The sequence below is a fragment of the Scatophagus argus genome, chromosome 3, assembly GCF_020382885.2.
Source record: "Scatophagus argus isolate fScaArg1 chromosome 3, fScaArg1.pri, whole genome shotgun sequence".
NCBI lineage: Eukaryota > Metazoa > Chordata > Actinopteri > Scatophagidae > Scatophagus > Scatophagus argus.
The window spans coordinates 12,922,949-12,941,789 of NC_058495.1; the positions used below are offsets into that span (position 1 = coordinate 12,922,949).

The following is an 18,841-nucleotide window of genomic DNA, read 5'->3' on the forward strand; positions in this document are numbered from 1 at the left end:
TCTTTATGTTTGATGTGAAAGACATTTCTTTCACCAGAGTTTTGCAGTGCCTTTGTATGTATTTATCATTTTATCATTATCATTTGTGATTTGATTTTATCCAATTCAATAGACTGAGAAAATTGTTTTTCAGAGCCTGCAATGTATCTAGCTGCATAATAATTAACAATAATTAATGTTAATATTATCAATAATAATTATAATAATTACTTTTTTGTTCCCAACAGTGTATTTTTATAGCAAGGTATTACTACTTTTACTTCAGTAAGGGATCTGATTACTTCTTCCAACACTTCTGCCACATATTTTAAAACATCCAAGATGAAATAATTGGTCAGTAATTTGTAAAGCAGAAGTCTTTCAAACACACAGCATTTGATGGTAACCTCTCTGTGAATGTTTAAAGTGTTTGTGGTGATTTTAAATATACCTGACTTGTTTCAAGGTTAAAGTTCAGATATCCTGTGTGTTTGCGTTTGTGTACTGTGAAACGTTTTTATGTCTGCCTCCTAACCTTCCTGATCATCACCACAGGAGTGAAGTGGCATCCAGATGAACATGGTGTCATTGGCTTTGACTGCAGAAACAGAAAGTGGTGAGCCTCTACATACCAGCACTGCACTGGCTTTGTTGCTGAATCGTGTTTTTTGCAAATGAAATATTTATTTTCTTATTCTTCCCACAAACTGTAACACCCAAGGAATCAAAATGCGTAATCTCTTATATGTCAGGTACATTCAGGCAGCAACGTCTCCCAAGGATGTTGTAATCTTAGTGGATGTCAGTGGAAGCATGAAAGGACTGAGGCTGACCATCGCCAGACAAACTGTCTCCTCCATATTAGACACACTTGGAGATGATGACTTCTTCAACATTATTGCAGTACGTTTTGAATCAATCAAACTGTCTTCTTTTCTCAGTTTGTACATTTTTCTGGCTTGTTTGTTAGTATATTTATATCTTTATATGTCTTTCTGTACTTCTTATCTGTAATTTGTTTTAACAAAATAGGTAAAATACATTTCTGTTCAGTATTTCGGATAACTGGAGCACCTATAAATAATAACGTGTTAATGTGTCTTAATTTTATTTGTATTTCCTCAGTATAATCAGGAGATCCACTATGTGGAGCCTTGTCTGAACGGCACGCTGGTCCAAGCCGACAGAACCAATAAAGACGTGAGTCGTGACCAAGTTGACATGTGATGAATGTATGCGGATGCTATCAAGTAGATTTTGTGTAATTTATGTTCACTTTCTTTTCCACTTCTGTTGTTATCTGTTAGCATTTCCGTGAACATCTGGACAAGCTGTTTGCCAAAGGGATCGGGCTGCTGGGCGAAGCTCTGGCCGAAGCGTTCACAATCCTGAATGATGTAAGTTAGAGATCTTTGCGTGAACCTCTTCCCTATATGTCACTTTAACAGAGATGCAGCGCAAACATCAATCTTCTAATGAATCATGAAGCAGCTCGATTCATTCTTACTCTCTACTGATTATGCGGCAATACTGTTGAGTGCTCATGAATTCTCTCACAATGATTCATTTATTTATCGACTCGTTTGACATAAAACTAATGAATTTGTGCCCAGCTATCACGAATGCACTTTGTTTTCATTTAACTGACAAACTCCACTTGATCAGAATATTAGGACAACTTTCATTTTGCAAGCTGCATTTGTTTTCAGTGACAGAAACGGTTCGAGTACAACCCCTTGCATGTTCTCAACTAATCATAAAAAGTCGCACACACTCCAGTCAAATATCTTTGAGCATTTGGGAGGTGTGTCGCCTGTCGAAACGCTCCAGCGCTATCCCTGTTCCGCCCTCCAAACACAGACACATCTATTCTGAAGCGTGATTAATGGCTCTAATTAATGTCGGTGATTAATAACATGGCTGATTGGAACACAGAGCAGATAAGGCCAGGAGCCACGCAGCACTCCTTTTTATCTCCCCGTTTTCAGGCGAGCTTCGGCTTCGCTGCTGATGCTGAGGGACTGCAGCGTTTACTTCTGCATTTGTCAGATTAATTAAAGCCTTCCAATGAATATGGTAATCAGGTAACCAGTACGGAAATTCACTGTTACACCACTGCCCACTAAATGAAGTCAGAGTACAGCCTATCATAGACCAAATCAAAAAGAAGCACTTGAGGAGCACTGAACTGTTTTTTGAAATAGTCTCACAGGCTGGTGATATGAAAAGAATGACAAAACGGAGAGCATATTAAAGACGTTGACATTACAAAATACATAAATAGGCCTTAGTTGAATGAGAACAAGATCGTTGATTTACCTCTCAAACAACTTGGACTTATAGGGTTGATTGGATTTTATCAACACCAATTACTTAATGATCCCTGTTATTGATTATGTCTTTTATCATTAACATTTATATTTACTAATTATTATTTAGTTACTGAAACAACTGAAAGGCTTAGCTAAAGCACAGATGCTCTGGAGCAGAGAGTGCAAGAACATCTCGGCTGAAAATCCTCCACTCGCTCAGGGAATGTGACAAAAGGGGAGTTCGTGTAGAAAATATACAATGTTAAAACACTGTCCACCATCAGCCAATCACCTCTCAAGCCTGACGAGGACCGTGGGACACACGTCACACACTGTGCCTACTTTTTCACAGAAGACATTTTGACATACGAAAGTCCAGGTGCAAACAGTGAAATGATTGATGGATGAATTCCATTTAGCTGTTTCAGATTCAGGATCCTGCTGGTTTACCGTCATGCTGCCACCATTAATGTTATAAGCGACACAAGTGCATTTGTTTCCATGACGATTCCAAATATCTGCCATAAACGTCTATTACAATGTTTGAGCAAAACAGTGAACCTTTTATTGCATCCATCGTTTATGTTTTATTGATCATTTCACTTGTCATGTTTAATATAAAAAGTGATTACAGTTAAACATTTTCTGATTTCTAATATCTCATTTTAGAGTTAATGTCATATGATTTGTTTAGCTCTTGTCTTGAACTAATTCTTAATATCTAGACGATATCTTATCCTCTTTTTCTCCATGAAAGCACAGCCTTACTGACGGCTCCTCACGGTCACTGATGCTTTCAGACAGCAACTTATCAGGGAGGGCAGAGGCATGTTGCGCTTCAAACAATATGTTATGTTACGTCATGTCATGTCATGCTGAGGCTCTCAAAACACTGCTGGATTAGTGAAAGAGCTGTCAGACATGAACATGATTTCTAACACTGACATTACTTGTGACAACGCACTTTCCAACCTGTTGTGTCCGTGTGTGCATGTGTGTGAGACCTCTGAAGTGTGATCCGAGAGCAGACGCCACTCAGCAGGTTTTACCCTGTGATTGTGTCATTAAGAGCTCCTCTTTCTCTCCACATTCACTACGTTACAGGTCAATAAACCGCTTAATTACTGCGATGCATCTTGTGGCATCAGAAGAAAGCATACCACACTCCTCAGGCTTGTTTACTAAGACATTATCCGTATCTTATTGACTGATGGCTGCACAGCTGCCATGTCAGATGTCATCCTCATATACAGTGGAAACAGATGTTGTTGGCATTGGTTTTAGAATGTTTAGATAACAACTCAGGTCATGCGTTTTCTCTCTTTTGGCAGTTTAATCGAACTGGACGTGGCAGTGTGTGCAGCCAGGCCATAATGCTTGTGACTGACGGGGCGACTGAAATGTATGATGACGTTTTTGAGAAGTACAATTGGCCTGAAAGAAAGGTGAGTCTTTCTCTCTCTCCTTGTGTTCCACATGGTGTCTGATTTTTAATGATATGCACGTCCTTATTCTGATGTTTTTGCCTGCTCGGCACTTTTCTTCCAGCAGGGATAGGTGTATATTTTAATATGTTATGCCAGGTGGAGCTCCTGTCTTGACGTTTTGAGGAATTGGTTTCTTACTTCATTACCATTCACAACTCTGTAGTGTAAAATCCATGTCAATATGATGCTTTCCAAGGTTTTGACGCATTACAGAGGAATATTTTCCCCCGTGAGGAATGAAACATGGAAAATTAACTGCTTTCAAGGCCAGAATATGTTCAAGCAAGTCAGTCTCAAGGGCTCTGGCTGTTCACCCCCCACACAGATACACACACACGCACACAGATATACACACACACACACACAGTCCTGTTTCCATCACATGTGGGGACATTACATTACATTACATAGACTTACATTCATTTTCTGGAGGCTTAACCACCACATAACCATAAGAATAAACATTACCTGCCCAGTCCTGACCCAAACCTCAATCTAACCTTAAACCAAGTTTTCACTCTAATATTTAACGATCTACGTTGGGTAGACCTGCGATTTTGCCCCGTAACTGTGACTGTGTAAACAGATTTTTGGAATACGCAAACACACACACACACACACACACACACACACTTTCTCCTGGATGTTGGCTTTAAAAGCTTTTGTTAGCGTCTTTTTGTAAAATCTAAATGCATTTCAAATGAAATGGACTGCTGTGCTATTCACAAAGCAATAAAAACAACAGCTCAGGGGCTTTTGTTCAGTCCTATCAAGCATATGTGTGTTGGCAGGGTACAGGGCAGTGTTTGGCAGGCTACCCCCACCCCTCCACACACCCTCAGGGCTGCTATATGGCAGCCATTCAGTGTTTTCTATATGCTTTATGCTTAGCAAAGCATCTGGAGCCAATGAGCCGTGCAGGTTTGGCAAAGTGTCACACAGCGTTCTTTAAAAGGACAGTGGAACATGCCCTCATGCCCAACCCCCTAGAAAAGAAACAAAACTGAATTTAACTGCAAAGAATGCAAACTTAAAGAAAGGTAAAGTATGAAGAACAAGCTGGGAAACCAGCTTAATGCTTAGTGTTTCCTCATGAGAATGTAAAAACATGCAGCGACTTCTTGCACCAAAGCAAGATAGAATCAGGACAGGAAGATAAAGCACAGAGGAGACAAATCACTTTGCTTGTTTTTTTTTAATCCTTCCATCTTTGAAACTGTCGACATCTATGTGTCCTCTGCACAGGTGCGAATATTCCCTTACCTGATTGGACGAGAATCTGCATTTGCTGATAACCTCAAATGGATGGCTTGTGCCAACAAAGGTTTGGGACTTTTTGATAAACACTTCTCAAGACAGCTCTGTGTCAGAGCGTCGCATGCGGTGCAATGTGGTGTTTCTATGGAGCGATATGATAGGCTGAAGATGTGTGGGTATCTGTGCGGTTCGGTGGTGTATGTGTGTGCGTTACATGTGTTTTTGTGTGTGCGTGTATGTCTATGTGCTGGCTCAGATTCTGTCTGCCGTGAGGCAATGAAGTGGCACTTGAGCAGGGTCAGAGGTCAATCCGCTCTAATCCCTCTTCCTGTCAGAGTGTCTCCCCCTTGGCTGCTCACTGCTGATGGCTCCCACGTGTCAACACTCTGGATGAGTGCCCTCTGGAAGGGAAAGTCGCAGCCAGGAAAACAGATCACAGAAGGAGTGTGGGGAGACAAGCCCCCAAACATCCCCTCCTATACAGACCCCCACTGTGGAATAACCTTACATGTCCAATATGAAACATTGTCAGCAACAACAGGAGCTGACACCAAGTGAAATGACTCCTGTGTCGCACTAAGCTGAACCACAGGAAACCTGTTCCAGAGTGGTTCAGTATGGTCCAGTAATGTTAGGAAGCGGACGTAACATCATTAGTGCGCACAACATTTCAGAAGAAAATATTATCTATTGTTTTGCAGCCATCAGTTCTGATTAATTATTTGAAAATTAAGACTGAAAAAAATGGATGTCTTCATGTCCAAAAAAGTGCAAACGGACAAAGGCTGCATTGGGGGAACTTACACACATGACTTAAGTATGACTAAAATCTGAGTTATATTTAACTTTTACGTGCAGGACTTAACGTTGCTGATCTGATACTTAATCATCTGCTGGATATCACTTTTAAAATCTGTTGTCTTAAATGGTCAAAAGGCATGTGGGGCTGTACGCTGGGGAAGATGTGTGTGTGTTTGTGAATCATTTTTGACTAATATGTTTTTGTTTTTTATTTCTTTAATTACAGGATATTTCAGTCAGATCTCTACCTTAGCAGATGTTCAGGAGAACGTGATGAGGTATCTCCATGTCATGAGCCGCCCAAAGGTCATCGACCACGAGCACGACACGGTGTGGACCGAAGCTTACGTGGACAGCGCTGTAAGTATACTTCAGCTTTACTTCTTAGTTTGAAGGAGTAACATGACTTACTGTGATTGTCAGTGTCATTGGCGTTTATACGTTTAATCATTTGTATGTGTGTGAGTGAGGCTGCGTGCTTGTAGAACAGTGCAGCAGCATAGTCACATATAATGCAATACAGTACATTGTATTGTCCATGGTTCACGCTGCTTTGTCCATCTCTGTACTGTAAGTGAACACAAAGTGTGTACGCATGTGTGTGTGCTTCCTCATCATTATTCTTCATGCTGCTCGAATGATTCCTCATTATGAGCTTCATTAATCTGCATGGACTCCCCCCTCCACCGACACACCCAGCCACGATGGACATCTGTGTCCACAAAGTCGATGCACAGTGTGAAGGCTTTAACTCACTGGATGATTCAATCTTTATACGTGTCTTCTTTCGTTTCAGCTTTCCCAGGCTTATAAGGTAAATATCTACATGTGATCTGAACTTAACGGGCTCTAAGTCAGAATCAGATTTAATAATAAAAGTAAAAGTAACTCTGAACTAGCAACAGAAAGGAGATCATGGGTAGGTAATATAGCCACTGGGATCCAGTAAATGTGAGTTATATAAAGTAGAAGTGACTTGAGAGGTTAAAAAACTTCTTATTGGTTCTGCTTTTTAACATTATGCTTCAATACTTAGAAGTGTAACGTGAGGAGGGACTCTTCTCTCTGAGTGGCAGGAGAGGCAGAGGAGCATTTATTGTACTTCTTTCCAGTGTGGAGAAGATGAGCATGTGCACACTAAAATACACACACATGCACACACACAGAAGGCTTGTGAGATTGTCCTCTGGAGTGTGTGCTCTTGTATCTCAGCCTCAGACACACCATTCATCATTCTGTGGATCATTGCATTTTATCTCCTAAAGCCCATAATAAAACTGACATTGGAGGGAGAGACCAAGAAAGAGAGAAGAGAGAGAGAGAAAAGGGGGAGAGAGAAAGTGAGATGGAGGTGGAGGTGGTTAGGCATTCGTGGGTTTACCTGTATGTGTGTGTGTGTGTGTGTGTGTGTGTGTAGACTGAAGCGGTCCAGTTTCCACTTCTATTGTGTGTTATGATGAATTTAAGGACCCACCATTCTTCATTTTGTCAAGCCAGCTAGTACACACTGCAGTTCACAGCTCGTTTGCTTCATGTGCATGCACATACACAAATGAAGACGCCCACACACACAGAGTCAGCTGTGTAGATTCACGTGGTGAGGGAATAGCAGACCTACTTTAACAGAGCTCATGTGCTTAATTATGTCATCCTACCGGACTGACCTCGTGTCAGACTCCCACGGTTCAGGTTTGACATCAGAGAGGCTGTGAGCAGGATCCTGTGTGATTCTACAGGAGCTCATTTGGATGCAGCTTTTTTAAAACAATTAATTTATGTTTAATCTGTGTCAAATAGCTAATAGTGCTCCGTTTCTAGATCGAGGGAGATTTTTAGTTTGTTTCCTACTAAAACGTGTAGCCACGTCTGGCGTGGTTATTATCCTGAAGCTGTTATTCTCACGCTCTTCTCCTTTCTGTCTGGAAATTTTAATTGAATTTCATGTCAGTTCAACTGTCGCTTCACTGGTAATTAACTCTGACTGTGCATTAGCACTGATTAACATTTCCATGGCTGTTTTTTTCACATTCACATGTTTTTGTTGAGTGGTTCAAAAGTTTTTTGTTCAGGAAGAAAGTAATCTTTTTAACATCATTAATAACATTTTTAGCTGTGGTGAGAAACAAAACAAACAATTTCATTTGGTTCAAACGCTGAATTCCAGTGTAATATACGTCTAACCACGTTGGCTGTTGTTCAGAATGAATAAGATGTTCTGATTTAGAAACCTTTAAGAAATGGTGAGCAAATGTGGACAGTAAAACATAGTTTAAATGTACATTTTCTTGTTCTGTGTAGTTTTTCCTTTTGACTGATGTTTGCCAACCTGATTGAAGAACATGCTGACTCTACTGGCTGAAATGGTACCATTCAACTGCTAGAAATTCTTATTTATTTATTTCAGATGAACGAGAAAGCTGGCCCAAGCCTGATGACTACAGTCGCCATGCCTGTCTTCAGCACAAAGAATGAAACGGTGAGGGACTGACCTACCGGTAAACGCAACAACAAGCACATTCACTAAAGTACTGTGCAATTTTGACGGGCCTGACAGGCCTAAAGATAAAATTATTAAATAGTTCACAAGATACCAAGATTAGATTAGATTAGATTAAAGAATAAAAAAAAATATCCATATTTGTATGGCACATCCCATCTTGTAAAAATCAGATTATATATATTAAATTTACCAGTGACTGCGGGGGCATTTTTTTAATATAGCACATACTTTTAATTTTGATAATATGAGTGCATTTTTCCTGATAATACTTCTGTACTTAAAGTAGAAATTTGAATTCAGGGTTTCTACCGGAGTATTTTTACATTCCATATTACTTAAGTAAAAGATGTGAGCGCTTTTTCCACCACTGCTGAATTTCTGAATATTCATGCAGTTTTCATCTAAAGTTGTGTGCTTTGAATGTTTTCCTGCAGAAGAACCAGGGTATTCTGTTGGGGGTCGTAGGAACAGACATCCCTCTGCAGGAGCTGATGAAGCTCATCCCCAAACATATGGTACAGTCAGCTGTTTCGGTACTTTTGCTTTGAATAAATGAATTTATTAATATGCATTTCTTTAATTGCCTCCTCATGTACCCCATTTTGTGTCTCTAGTTAGGAATCCATGGGTACGCATTTGCTATCACAAACAATGGCTACATCCTGATACACCCGGACCTCAGACCTTTGGTAACCCAGTTTCTTTACATTGCTTTTACACCAGAACAGTCTCACAGCATTCCCTGACTTTACCCTGTTTTGTTTTTTTTTTCCTTTTTGTGTTATCCATGCTATTATATGCATAATCGAAATGATGAACTGAACGCCTCCGTTAAGAAGTGCGCACAAAGTCAAATGTGTTACCTGGTTAGGAGGCTAAATGGGCTCGTATAGTCTGTAATCCCCACCTTTTCCTTTGATGTATGCATGCAGGGATAAAGGCCACTCATAGGGCTGGCTGGCCTGAGATTTCCCAGAGGTAACTTAACACTCACTGGCAGAGACCACAGCCGCTCGCCCTGGGACTGCTGGTTCCTCAGGAGTTATGGCTGTGCTAGTGGATCTGTGTGTGCCAGTGTTAGTGCTATTCCTCTCTGTGCCACTGTGTGTGTGTTGGTCTGTGTTGGTTTTCTTGTGAGTGTCTCTTTGTGGCTAAAACTGTGCTGTGGTTGTAGTCATTGACTTTGTTTCTTGTGGACCAGATGACGTACAGTTTCAGAGTTTGGCATCAGTTCAGTTTAAAGCACTGACGTTGAGTTGTTTGAGCGCGGATTTCCTATCAGTCACATTAATTATTTTTTAATTTACATGACAGTGTTAATTTCACAGACAATTTGTTAAAAAAATGACACAACAAGACCTCCAAAACCTCCAAAAAAAGGCCTGTTAATTAAAAACATACTGACAGACAAGAGACAGATTACAGCCAAGATTTTCTACAGAGGTTTGCAATCCTGATTCCAGAAAAGTTGGGATGTTGTGTAAAACATAAAAAACTGAACTCAGTGATTTGATTTCGACCTTTATCTAGTTGAATCCAGTAAAGGCAAAATCGTTCTTGCTTAAAATGAGAAACGTTGTATTTTGCAAATATACACTCATTCTGAATTTGATGCCTGCAACGTGTTTAGCAGTTTGTGCTCCATCACATTCTCTTTTAGCTTTTAGGAGCTGTGGACACTAATTGTAAAAGCTTCAAAGGTGAAGTTCTTTCCCAGTCTTGTTTTTGTGATGTTTGACTTCAGTTGCTCAACAGTGTGAGATGTCTGTTGTCATACGGTGGACCGGTCTGGACTGTAGACAGGCCAGTGTCGTACCTGCACTCTTTAACTGTGAAGCTACACTGCTGTAACGTGCAGAATGTGAAAACGTCCATGATACAAAAACTACAAGAAATATGCATCTGTCAGACCACAGCACATTCTTCCTCTTTGTGTCAGACAATCTCAGATGAGTTCAAACCCAGAGAAGTCAGTAGTGTTCCTGGATGTTGTTGATATATGGCGTTAATAAGAGTCTCAACCTGCACGTAAATGTAGATGACACTGCGCTGCCTAAATTCCTTGCGATTGTGTGTTGAGAAATGTTGTTCCTAAACTGTAAACTGTTGCACTAAACTGTTGGACTATTACACCATCACATGTTACCGATGGAAGCTTTTACCTGTGCAATGTTCAGGACAGGTGCTTTCTGCACCACAGCACACAATCTCATAATGTTCCTGTCTCAACTTGTTGAAATGGCATTAAATTCAAAATGAGTGTATAAAACCAAAAAATCAGTAAAGTTTAGATTTGAACATTGCATGACTTGCCTTTGTACTGCATTTAATTGTATATAGGTCAAAAAGGACTTGCAAATCATTGCATTCTGTTTTTATTTGCGTTTTACATGGAGTACCAACTTTTTTGGAATCGAGATTGTATTTCTTGAATATCAAGCTCATGAACTGGAAAATTCTGTGTCACACACAGATTTCAGTGTTGAGTCAGGTCAGAGTAACAGACATGTTAAGCCATGGTTAAACATTTAGTCAAAATAAACTTGTGGTCGTTACACAAAAGGGACCATTAAATTGGGCATATTGTGTTCCTGTGTGCAGTATCAGGACGGTCAGAAGAGGAGGAAGCCCAACTACAGCAGCGTGGATCTCTCTGAAGTTGAGTGGGAAGACAAAGATGATATAGTACGTGTCAATTCACTAAAAAATACTGTGTTATGGAAAAATATTAGTCTTCAGTACAAAGGTATTGTATGCAATATGAAACACTAGAGGTACTTTTTGGTTTGCTTTTCATAATGTCTCGATTTCACATTGTCATCACATTGTGCAGTCATTAGTTCATGTCGTAAATTTAATATGAGTTCAAACCAACCACGATTATTGTCAAGGTGAGACACACAGGCTGCTGAATCAATGACCAATCTCCACTTCTGTGCTCTGCATGCCCCTTTGTGTGCTTTATCTTTCAGCTGCGTAACGCTATGGTGAACAGGAGGACAGGGACTTTCTCTATGGAGGTGAAGAAGACAGTGGACAGAGGGGTGAGGCTGCTGATAAAGATGTTCACTGTCTCCCTGTCAGATTAGGGTTGTTCTCTCTCTCTCTGTTGTCTCTTAACTGGAGGAGCAAACCTCATGCGCACCTGTTTTTCTTTTTTAGAGACGCGTCCTGAAGATGCACAATGACTATTACTACACTGACATCAAAGGAACACCATTCAGGTGAAGGGAAAGTTTTATTACATTGCTGAAACAACTTCCTGTCAGTTTATGTCTGGGATGCAGTTAAAGGTTGACTCGCCGCTTGATCCTCTCCTCTGTGTGTGTCTCCAGTGTCGGAGTGGCTCTCTCCAGAGGCCATGGAAAGTACTTCTTCAGAGGAAATGTGTCAGTGGAAGCCGGTGCGTCACCCCAACTCATTTATTAACAAAAGCCTGAACACAGTGAGATGCACGTCGCTCTGACCTGCTTGTTTTTGGAGAGCTTTATTGTCTTTCCAGGCTGGCATTGTTGAAGCGTTACTGACTTGTGTTTTTCAGGGCTCCGTGATCTGGAACAGCCAGATGTCGCCCTGGCAGATGAATGGTAACACTGGGGTTATGGAAGTGGGCATTCATGCGTTATGTAGGTTATCCCTCTGTGTTCATCAGGGATGTCGAGGCCTGTGATATAACAGTGTGGCTCTGTTTTGACCACAGGACTTACTGCAACACAGAGGAACAGCACGAGCACCGTCACCTGACCCAGATTCAAGCTATCAAGCTCTTCATGACGGGCCGCAGACCCCACCTGAAATGTGAGCTGCAGACCCAAATTAATGAGACTACATGGAGCCTGTTTTCTCTGTGATCAAACATAAAAAGTGTTGTTCTGAGTCAGAAAGGTCCGCATTTGTTAATCAAGTCTTTAAACTGGTCTGCAATATTATGTAGGTGACAGAGAGCTGATCCAGGAAGTGCTGTTTGATGCTGTGGTCACTGCTCCACTCGAGGCCTACTGGACTGAACTCGCCCTCAATAAGTCAGAGTAAGAACTTTCGGTGCCACTCGTCTTCAAGTCATTAGTGAGGCGGGTTTTCTGATAAGCCACAAGTAAATCTTTGGAGATCTTCTGCAGATAGAAGTGTTATATTGTAAATGATGTCCATGTAAATGTCATTCATGCAGGCTTTTTTGGTATGAATTTCTTACTGCGCTCACACAGCCATCATTTGTTTTGTTGTGAATTGGTGCAGGGAGGGTGACACAACAATTTAAATAAGGACTATTTTGTCCCCCATTGCTTACAACAGAATACGTATTTTTTATTTTCTTCAAATTGCTTCTTTTGACAACAAAACGGTGAAAACCCCTTCAATGAATAACATCATATGAATGAATAAAAAGCAAGCAAGTTTGAGAAGATGTAACATGATACAGTCTAAGAGTCTTTTAATTTAATATTTTTATAATATACCTCCAAAATAAGAGCTCAACCATCCGTGTGAAGAACTTAATCCACTGCTGTCTGTCCACATTGTATGAATACATTTCAAAATGTCCTACATCGCACACACTTAAATTAAATGTCCCCGGAAGGATGTGCATATGGATCATGTGACGCTGCTGTTCATTATACCAACAGGAACTCAGACAAAGGAGTAGAGATTGCTTTCCTCGGTACACGCACTGGCCTGTCGAGAACCAACCTCTTTGTACCCGCTGATCAGCTCTCCAATCAGTGAGTGTTGCTGCTCAGTGCTTCTCTAATCATTACTTACAGCCTCGAGGCGCAGCCGTGATTGCGCTTGATGAATCTGATCCTTCGCTCCTCACCTCAGCTTCATTCTGTTTGCTTCCTCAGAGATTTCCTGACAGCGGAGGACAAGGAGGGTGTGTTTAATGCTGATCACTTCCCTCTGTGGTACAAGAGAGCGGCAGAGCAGGTCCCCGGCACATTTGTCTACTCCATCCCCTTCAGCACAGGTATGCAGAACAAAACTGCAGATTAGAGATAGTAGTTCAAGTGTGCAGCATGAAATAAGTTTCTAGAGTCTGCGTAAAACCACACTGGTCTATTGCTGTTTAATTATCTGCATGAGGGAAGTCACTTTCAATATACTTCCAATTATCAAGTGCAGCGTTATATAAGGGACATTTTGGACATTGATCTGGTTCCCCTAGTCATTCTGCATTTTAACATCTTAATCAGTCTTTTTCTATGTCCCTCTGTCTGTTATGGACTGTGGCTTTTACTGTTTTTCATTGATAGGATGTGCAGCACAGCTCACCTCCCTCGCAGCTTTTCTCCAGTTAATGTGGCCCACGTTCTGTCTGTGGGCCAGATCTTCACTCTCCAGGACATTTACCACCTTTTCGCTGTTAATGATGACTGCACCCACTCACGGCTTTGCCATCATAACCTGAAATGTCCAATCACAGCACCCATTTCAGCGTTATTACAGTCATCAGGCTGTAGAAAAAGCTCTGACTGGGTTTGGACTCCATTACTGTGAAGTAATGAACTGGTGCGGAGGTTTCTTTTGAGCCTGCCAACTGATGCTGCTGAGTAAAGAGCACCATCTAGTGACTCAGAAAGTGTAGCCTGACTGAATGACTTGTAGTTTATTCTCTCTATTTTCCTCTCTAGCTTTAGAAAATAAGAGTGTGGTTTTGGCAAGCACAGCCATTCAGCTCCTTGATGACAGAAAGTCTCCAATTGTTGCAGGTAACAACTTTGAAAGCATTTTTCATGTCATTATTATCTTTGTGTTTTTAGGATTTGTACTGTAGGATGTTGTGTCTCTTATGTGCTTGGTCTGGTGCTCAGCTGTAGGCATTCAGATGAAGCTCGAGTTCTTTCAGAGGAAGTTCTGGACTGCCTGCAGACAGGTAGCTGCACAACGACTACTGCCACGCGTTTTACAATAAAATGAGCTCCCTGATTAGGCGTGACACTAAACTACATCTGTTCTGTGCTCAGTGTACAACTCTGGATGGAAAATGCAGCTTCAGCTGTGACAAAGAGGTAAGAACAGCCACATAACTCTGGTTGTTCAGTTTTTTCTCATGTTGTGTTAAAATAATATTTCTATTCACTCTTCTGACAGGACATTAACTGTTATCTCATCGATAACAATGGCTTCATTCTTGTCACAGAGGAGCAGTCTCAGGTACTGTGTACATGTCTGTGTATACATGTTTACGTGATCTCTGGGCTGAAGTTGAAATTATAGAAACATGCCTTAATTTTTTTTTTTTTCTGACAAGTCATGAACATGTGTGTAAATCAAGACTGAGCAGAAGAAGAAGGCATTTGAAGTCCACTTTGCATTTTATATAAGTGATAAAAGTAGTATAGCATACGCCTAACCCTACAAGATAGGCAAGACAAGTTTTTTGGAATCTCTGTTTTTAAGTTTTCTGAAGTTTGTTAAGTGTCTAGTGGTGCAATATAACTAAGTTCATTCACTCAAGTACTGTACTTAAGTACAAACTCAAAATACTTGTACATGGCTTGAGTATTTCCATTTTCTCAAAAGTTATACTTCTACTCCACCACATCTCAGAGGATTCTCACATTGTTTTGTCCACCCAGTGTGTGTGTGTGTGTGTGTATTGACATAACTTCTATCTCAGACAGGACTCTTCTTTGGAGAAGTGGAAGGAGCTGTTATGAACAAACTGCTTCAAATGGGGTCCTTCAAAAGGTCAGAGACACAACATGATGAGCCCTGGCGTGATATGCTAAACATGACCTGTCTTTTAGGTTGCACATGTCATAGCCTCTGCTTCTGCGTTTGTGTTTCAGGATCACACTGTATGATTATCAGGCTCTTTGCAAAGAGTACGCTGGGAGCAGTGACAGCGCGCGCACTTTATCAGACGTAAGACAAAAGATCAGATGGTAGATTTAAAGATAAACATCAGAGACAATTATTTTAATCTGTGGCACCTTACTGCACATTTACAGTCATGAAACATGATTTTAAATCGACAGTGTGTATCTATACTGTGTGCACACAGGTGGAGCATCAGCATACTGTAGAGCAAACTCAAACTGAACACATGCAATTTGAGCTTAACATGTTTTTCTCTCTCTTTCAGCCTTTCTCTATAGTCAGGTGGCTCCTGACAGAACTTGTCATGTAAGAATAACACAAAAACATTTTACACAAATTATATTAGGCCCATAAATTAACAGTATATTAATTAATGATATAATAATAATTACTCAATGAGAATAAAAGTATCAAGAATGTCTTAAGTGTCTAAAGTAACTGCAGGTATAAACACATTCTATCAAGTATTTGTTAAAGTTAAGAACTCAACTCATATTAAGTGGTATTTTTTCAAACATTTGTCTTTATATGATGTTTGTGCTTTTCTCTTTAGTTTTCTGCTCGAATTTAACCTGTACAGCTGGTGGAATGTCGACCTCTCAGTTAAAGGTAGATGTAATTGATACGTTAACAGGTGTGTGTGTGTGTGAGAGAGAGAGAGAGAGAGAGAGAGATATGAGAAGGAGAACTGGAAACCTTCTCTGAGTTCTGTGGTCTTTTTTAACCTCTGCGGTTCTGTTAAACTTGCGCAGCCCAGAGATCTCGAGGTAAAACCATGATGGTGCCATGTGATACGGAATATCCTGCCTTTGTCTCCGAACGCACCATCAAAGAAACAACAGGCAACATTGACTGTGAGGGCTGTGTCAGGTACTGCTTCAGGCCGCTTTGCCTACAATATCTGTCCATATCAAACAGAAGTTGTTCAGTCTGCTTCCATTCGTATTATAACATTTTAATTCCGGTCTCTGTCTTTTGTTTGCACCGCAGATCTTTTGTCATACAGCAGATTCCCAGCAGTAACCTCTTCATGGTTGTTGTGGACAATAAGTGTGACTGCAGCAGTGCCCCTCCGGTAACGATGGACCCCATCGAGATCATATATATCCTTTATAGAAGAAACACAAATACCTGACGTGGAAACCTGAAAGCATTTTCATGGTTAGTCAGCTCATAAGAATGAATGAATTACTGACTGTGAGAATGATTTTAGCTATATTTAGAGTTTTTAAGTTGCATCCCTTAAGGGCTGCGTGTGTGTGTCCTGAATTTAGAATCATGTCCTTTTAATGGATTTACATCCTTGACGCCTTTGAACACAATGAGTCACTAAAATGTGACAGACTGAAGTTTCAGAAGGAGAGGAAGAAGCCTGAATCGTGTCATCCTTTCCACCCTGAGGTATGAGAGTGTGTGTTTGTGTACAGTTTTACAGAGAAGTCAATACTGAGCACAGAGACAAACAGTCTGGTTCAGGGCTGGAGTATTCCTTGGCCAGGCGCAGTGACTTTCAGGTGTCTCTGCTGATTGGATGGCAAATTAATGGTGATGGCAAAACTCCAGTAAGTCAGTGCTCCCATCAACGAAATAGTCCAGTATAACAACTGCAACTTCATCCTCTTACATTGTGGGTTCTGTATGAATTAAACAAGCAAGATATAACAAGTTAATGAGTAATTTAAAGGTGCTAAACTAAACTAATCGGCTGCTGTTGCTTCACATGTATCGGTTCAGCTGAAATGAGACAATAAAAAAAGGCAACAGTCACAAGTTCTTTGTCAGTATCATGTAAATGTCAGAATTAACTGCATAAATTCTTCTTTTGTCCACCATTTTTATTGGTAATAATGTGACTGGATTCACTAAGTCCAATCACATTATGGGAGTACTATTGCTAAAAATAGTCCAGGTAGTCATATGGTTGAATTGGTAAACCCTCAGGTTAGCAAACTATTTTTAGAGGAAAAAAGAAGGATTATGATAAACCATCACCCAAACAGTTTACAGTTTACAGGCCAACTTAGCAACTTCAATTTTAAGCATATAAAACAATGAACATTTTTTCTGTGTAATGAGGGATTGTTACCTCAATATAAATTAATTTAGATAATTTGATTAAACTGTTGGCTTGATTACAGCCTATCTGATCAACTGACAGTTTTTTCTGCCCCTTCTCTCTTTATTGTACTAAAGTCACTGTGTTCCCACATCTAAACTGTCTCTTTTGTGAATCCTGTGTTATCAAGATCAATCAGGATAACGGCCAAAACTAAGAGAATAAGAGCAAGTTCATTCAACAACGACCAGTTTTTAATTATTATTACCCACTATTGTCTGTCACAGATAAAACAAGTCCTGTTAATATTTAACGTCATACCCTGCACACATCCACATGTTTCACAAAACGCTGTGTGTTCTGCAGGAAAACGCCATGGAGTGTGGTTCAGCAACACGCCTCTCCAGTGCTTTAACAGCAGCTCTGCTCCCTTTGCTAGCAGCCACCATCTGCAGGTGACCATCATCAGCAGAACTGGACATCAGTAAGGACTGAGCCAACAAGAAGATGCTTAGAAACACATAGAGAACACAGCCAATCAGAAATGAATTTGCTCATCCCTCTGCAGCAGGCAGCGCTCTACTAAGTAAAAACCTTTATTTGTAGCACTGAGACTCACATCCATTAATGCAGAAAACATAAACGATGTGGTGAAGCAAAAGAAAATGAGAATAACGTGAGAATGCCTGATGACATCAAGCCACTGACGGTTTGCCATATTGTTTGAATGTGTGTTGAAATTAAATAATAGAAAGAAATGCGGTGTGTGAACAGTAAAAAAAAATAAACACTTGTAGTATGAGTGCAGGTTTTTCTTTTGAAAGTATAAAACAGATCACTTGTGGAAATGGAGGACAAGAAATATGTTTGTTGGAAAAAATTAAGGCTAATATAAAAGTCTTGAGAATGCAAAATACGATTTTGTCATGTGAAAACAATGCAAAGTGGTTAATTTTTTGACAGTAAATTGCTAAAAAAAAATGACAAAACTATCAAAGATTTCTTTCTTTTAAGTTTTTTGTAACCAAATTCTTTTTGATGTCTGTAATAATATGGATCATGTAAAATATCTGAGAGACAACAGACAACACTTGAACAACAGACAACACTTTTCCTCGCCAGTTTCTCCTTGTTTTAAAGAAGAAGACATCAGAAAAGCTGAAGATGCATGATGAAGATCACAGAATGTTTCATGGATAAATCCAGTCGCAATTTGTCAAGGTGACCACATACTCTCAACCACATGTTTAAGAAAGCTGATAAATAAATACAAAGAAATATTTTCCTTCCTCATTTATCCCTTGTGTTATTTCTCAAGTGTGTGTGTGCCTGTGTGCGACAATGTGATGGTGACAGTTTATTTTATAGCTCACAGCTGTCGTATTTCTGTCTCTGCTGTGTTGGTTTCCCACATGCATGCTTGATCTTCAGTTTGAGATGCAACCCCCTTTTCCTGGTTATAAAATACCAGTGTTTTGTGTGTTTGGTTTAAGCATGCTCTTCACAGTAGTTATCATAGAAGCTGTGACCTGCGTTGTGAACAAACATGCAGAAATTTCTCATGTTTGCACTGAGCGTTTGACCATTTTATATGTCTAAATTATGCTGCACAAGCAGTGTATTCTTC

The 18,841-nt window shown here is 40.2% G+C and overlaps 1 protein-coding gene across 2 annotated transcripts in view; it reads left to right on the forward strand.

Moving 5' to 3' along the window:
• The window catches only part of cacna2d3 (calcium channel, voltage dependent, alpha2/delta subunit 3), a 31,247-nt gene extending 12,942 nt beyond the window's left edge, over positions 1-18,305 (forward strand). The window contains exons 8-39 of one of the 2 annotated variants that reach the window (XM_046383688.1): positions 535-595; positions 732-882; positions 1,105-1,179; positions 1,287-1,376; positions 3,623-3,736; positions 5,024-5,102; positions 6,063-6,196; positions 6,633-6,650; positions 8,241-8,312; positions 8,771-8,851; positions 8,951-9,025; positions 10,938-11,021; positions 11,309-11,380; positions 11,499-11,560; positions 11,672-11,739; positions 11,878-11,923; positions 12,037-12,134; positions 12,271-12,364; positions 12,962-13,057; positions 13,181-13,302; positions 13,967-14,044; positions 14,147-14,208; positions 14,300-14,344; positions 14,427-14,489; positions 14,956-15,026; positions 15,128-15,203; positions 15,424-15,464; positions 15,712-15,767; positions 15,911-16,028; positions 16,149-16,261; positions 16,477-16,559; positions 17,581-18,305. In XM_046383688.1, coding sequence (XP_046239644.1) covers positions 535-595; positions 732-882; positions 1,105-1,179; positions 1,287-1,376; positions 3,623-3,736; positions 5,024-5,102; positions 6,063-6,196; positions 6,633-6,650; positions 8,241-8,312; positions 8,771-8,851; positions 8,951-9,025; positions 10,938-11,021; positions 11,309-11,380; positions 11,499-11,560; positions 11,672-11,739; positions 11,878-11,923; positions 12,037-12,134; positions 12,271-12,364; positions 12,962-13,057; positions 13,181-13,302; positions 13,967-14,044; positions 14,147-14,208; positions 14,300-14,344; positions 14,427-14,489; positions 14,956-15,026; positions 15,128-15,203; positions 15,424-15,464; positions 15,712-15,767; positions 15,911-16,028; positions 16,149-16,261; positions 16,477-16,559; positions 17,581-17,673 — 2,591 coding nt within the window. In that variant the 3' untranslated portion in view covers positions 17,674-18,305. The remainder of the gene's footprint in view (positions 1-534; positions 596-731; positions 883-1,104; positions 1,180-1,286; positions 1,377-3,622; positions 3,737-5,023; positions 5,103-6,062; positions 6,197-6,632; positions 6,651-8,240; positions 8,313-8,770; positions 8,852-8,950; positions 9,026-10,937; positions 11,022-11,308; positions 11,381-11,498; positions 11,561-11,671; positions 11,740-11,877; positions 11,924-12,036; positions 12,135-12,270; positions 12,365-12,961; positions 13,058-13,180; positions 13,303-13,966; positions 14,045-14,146; positions 14,209-14,299; positions 14,345-14,426; positions 14,490-14,955; positions 15,027-15,127; positions 15,204-15,423; positions 15,465-15,711; positions 15,768-15,910; positions 16,029-16,148; positions 16,262-16,476; positions 16,560-17,580) is intronic. The other variant, XM_046383689.1, reaches the window with a different exon arrangement.
• The last annotated feature ends 536 nt before the right edge of the window (positions 18,306-18,841 follow it).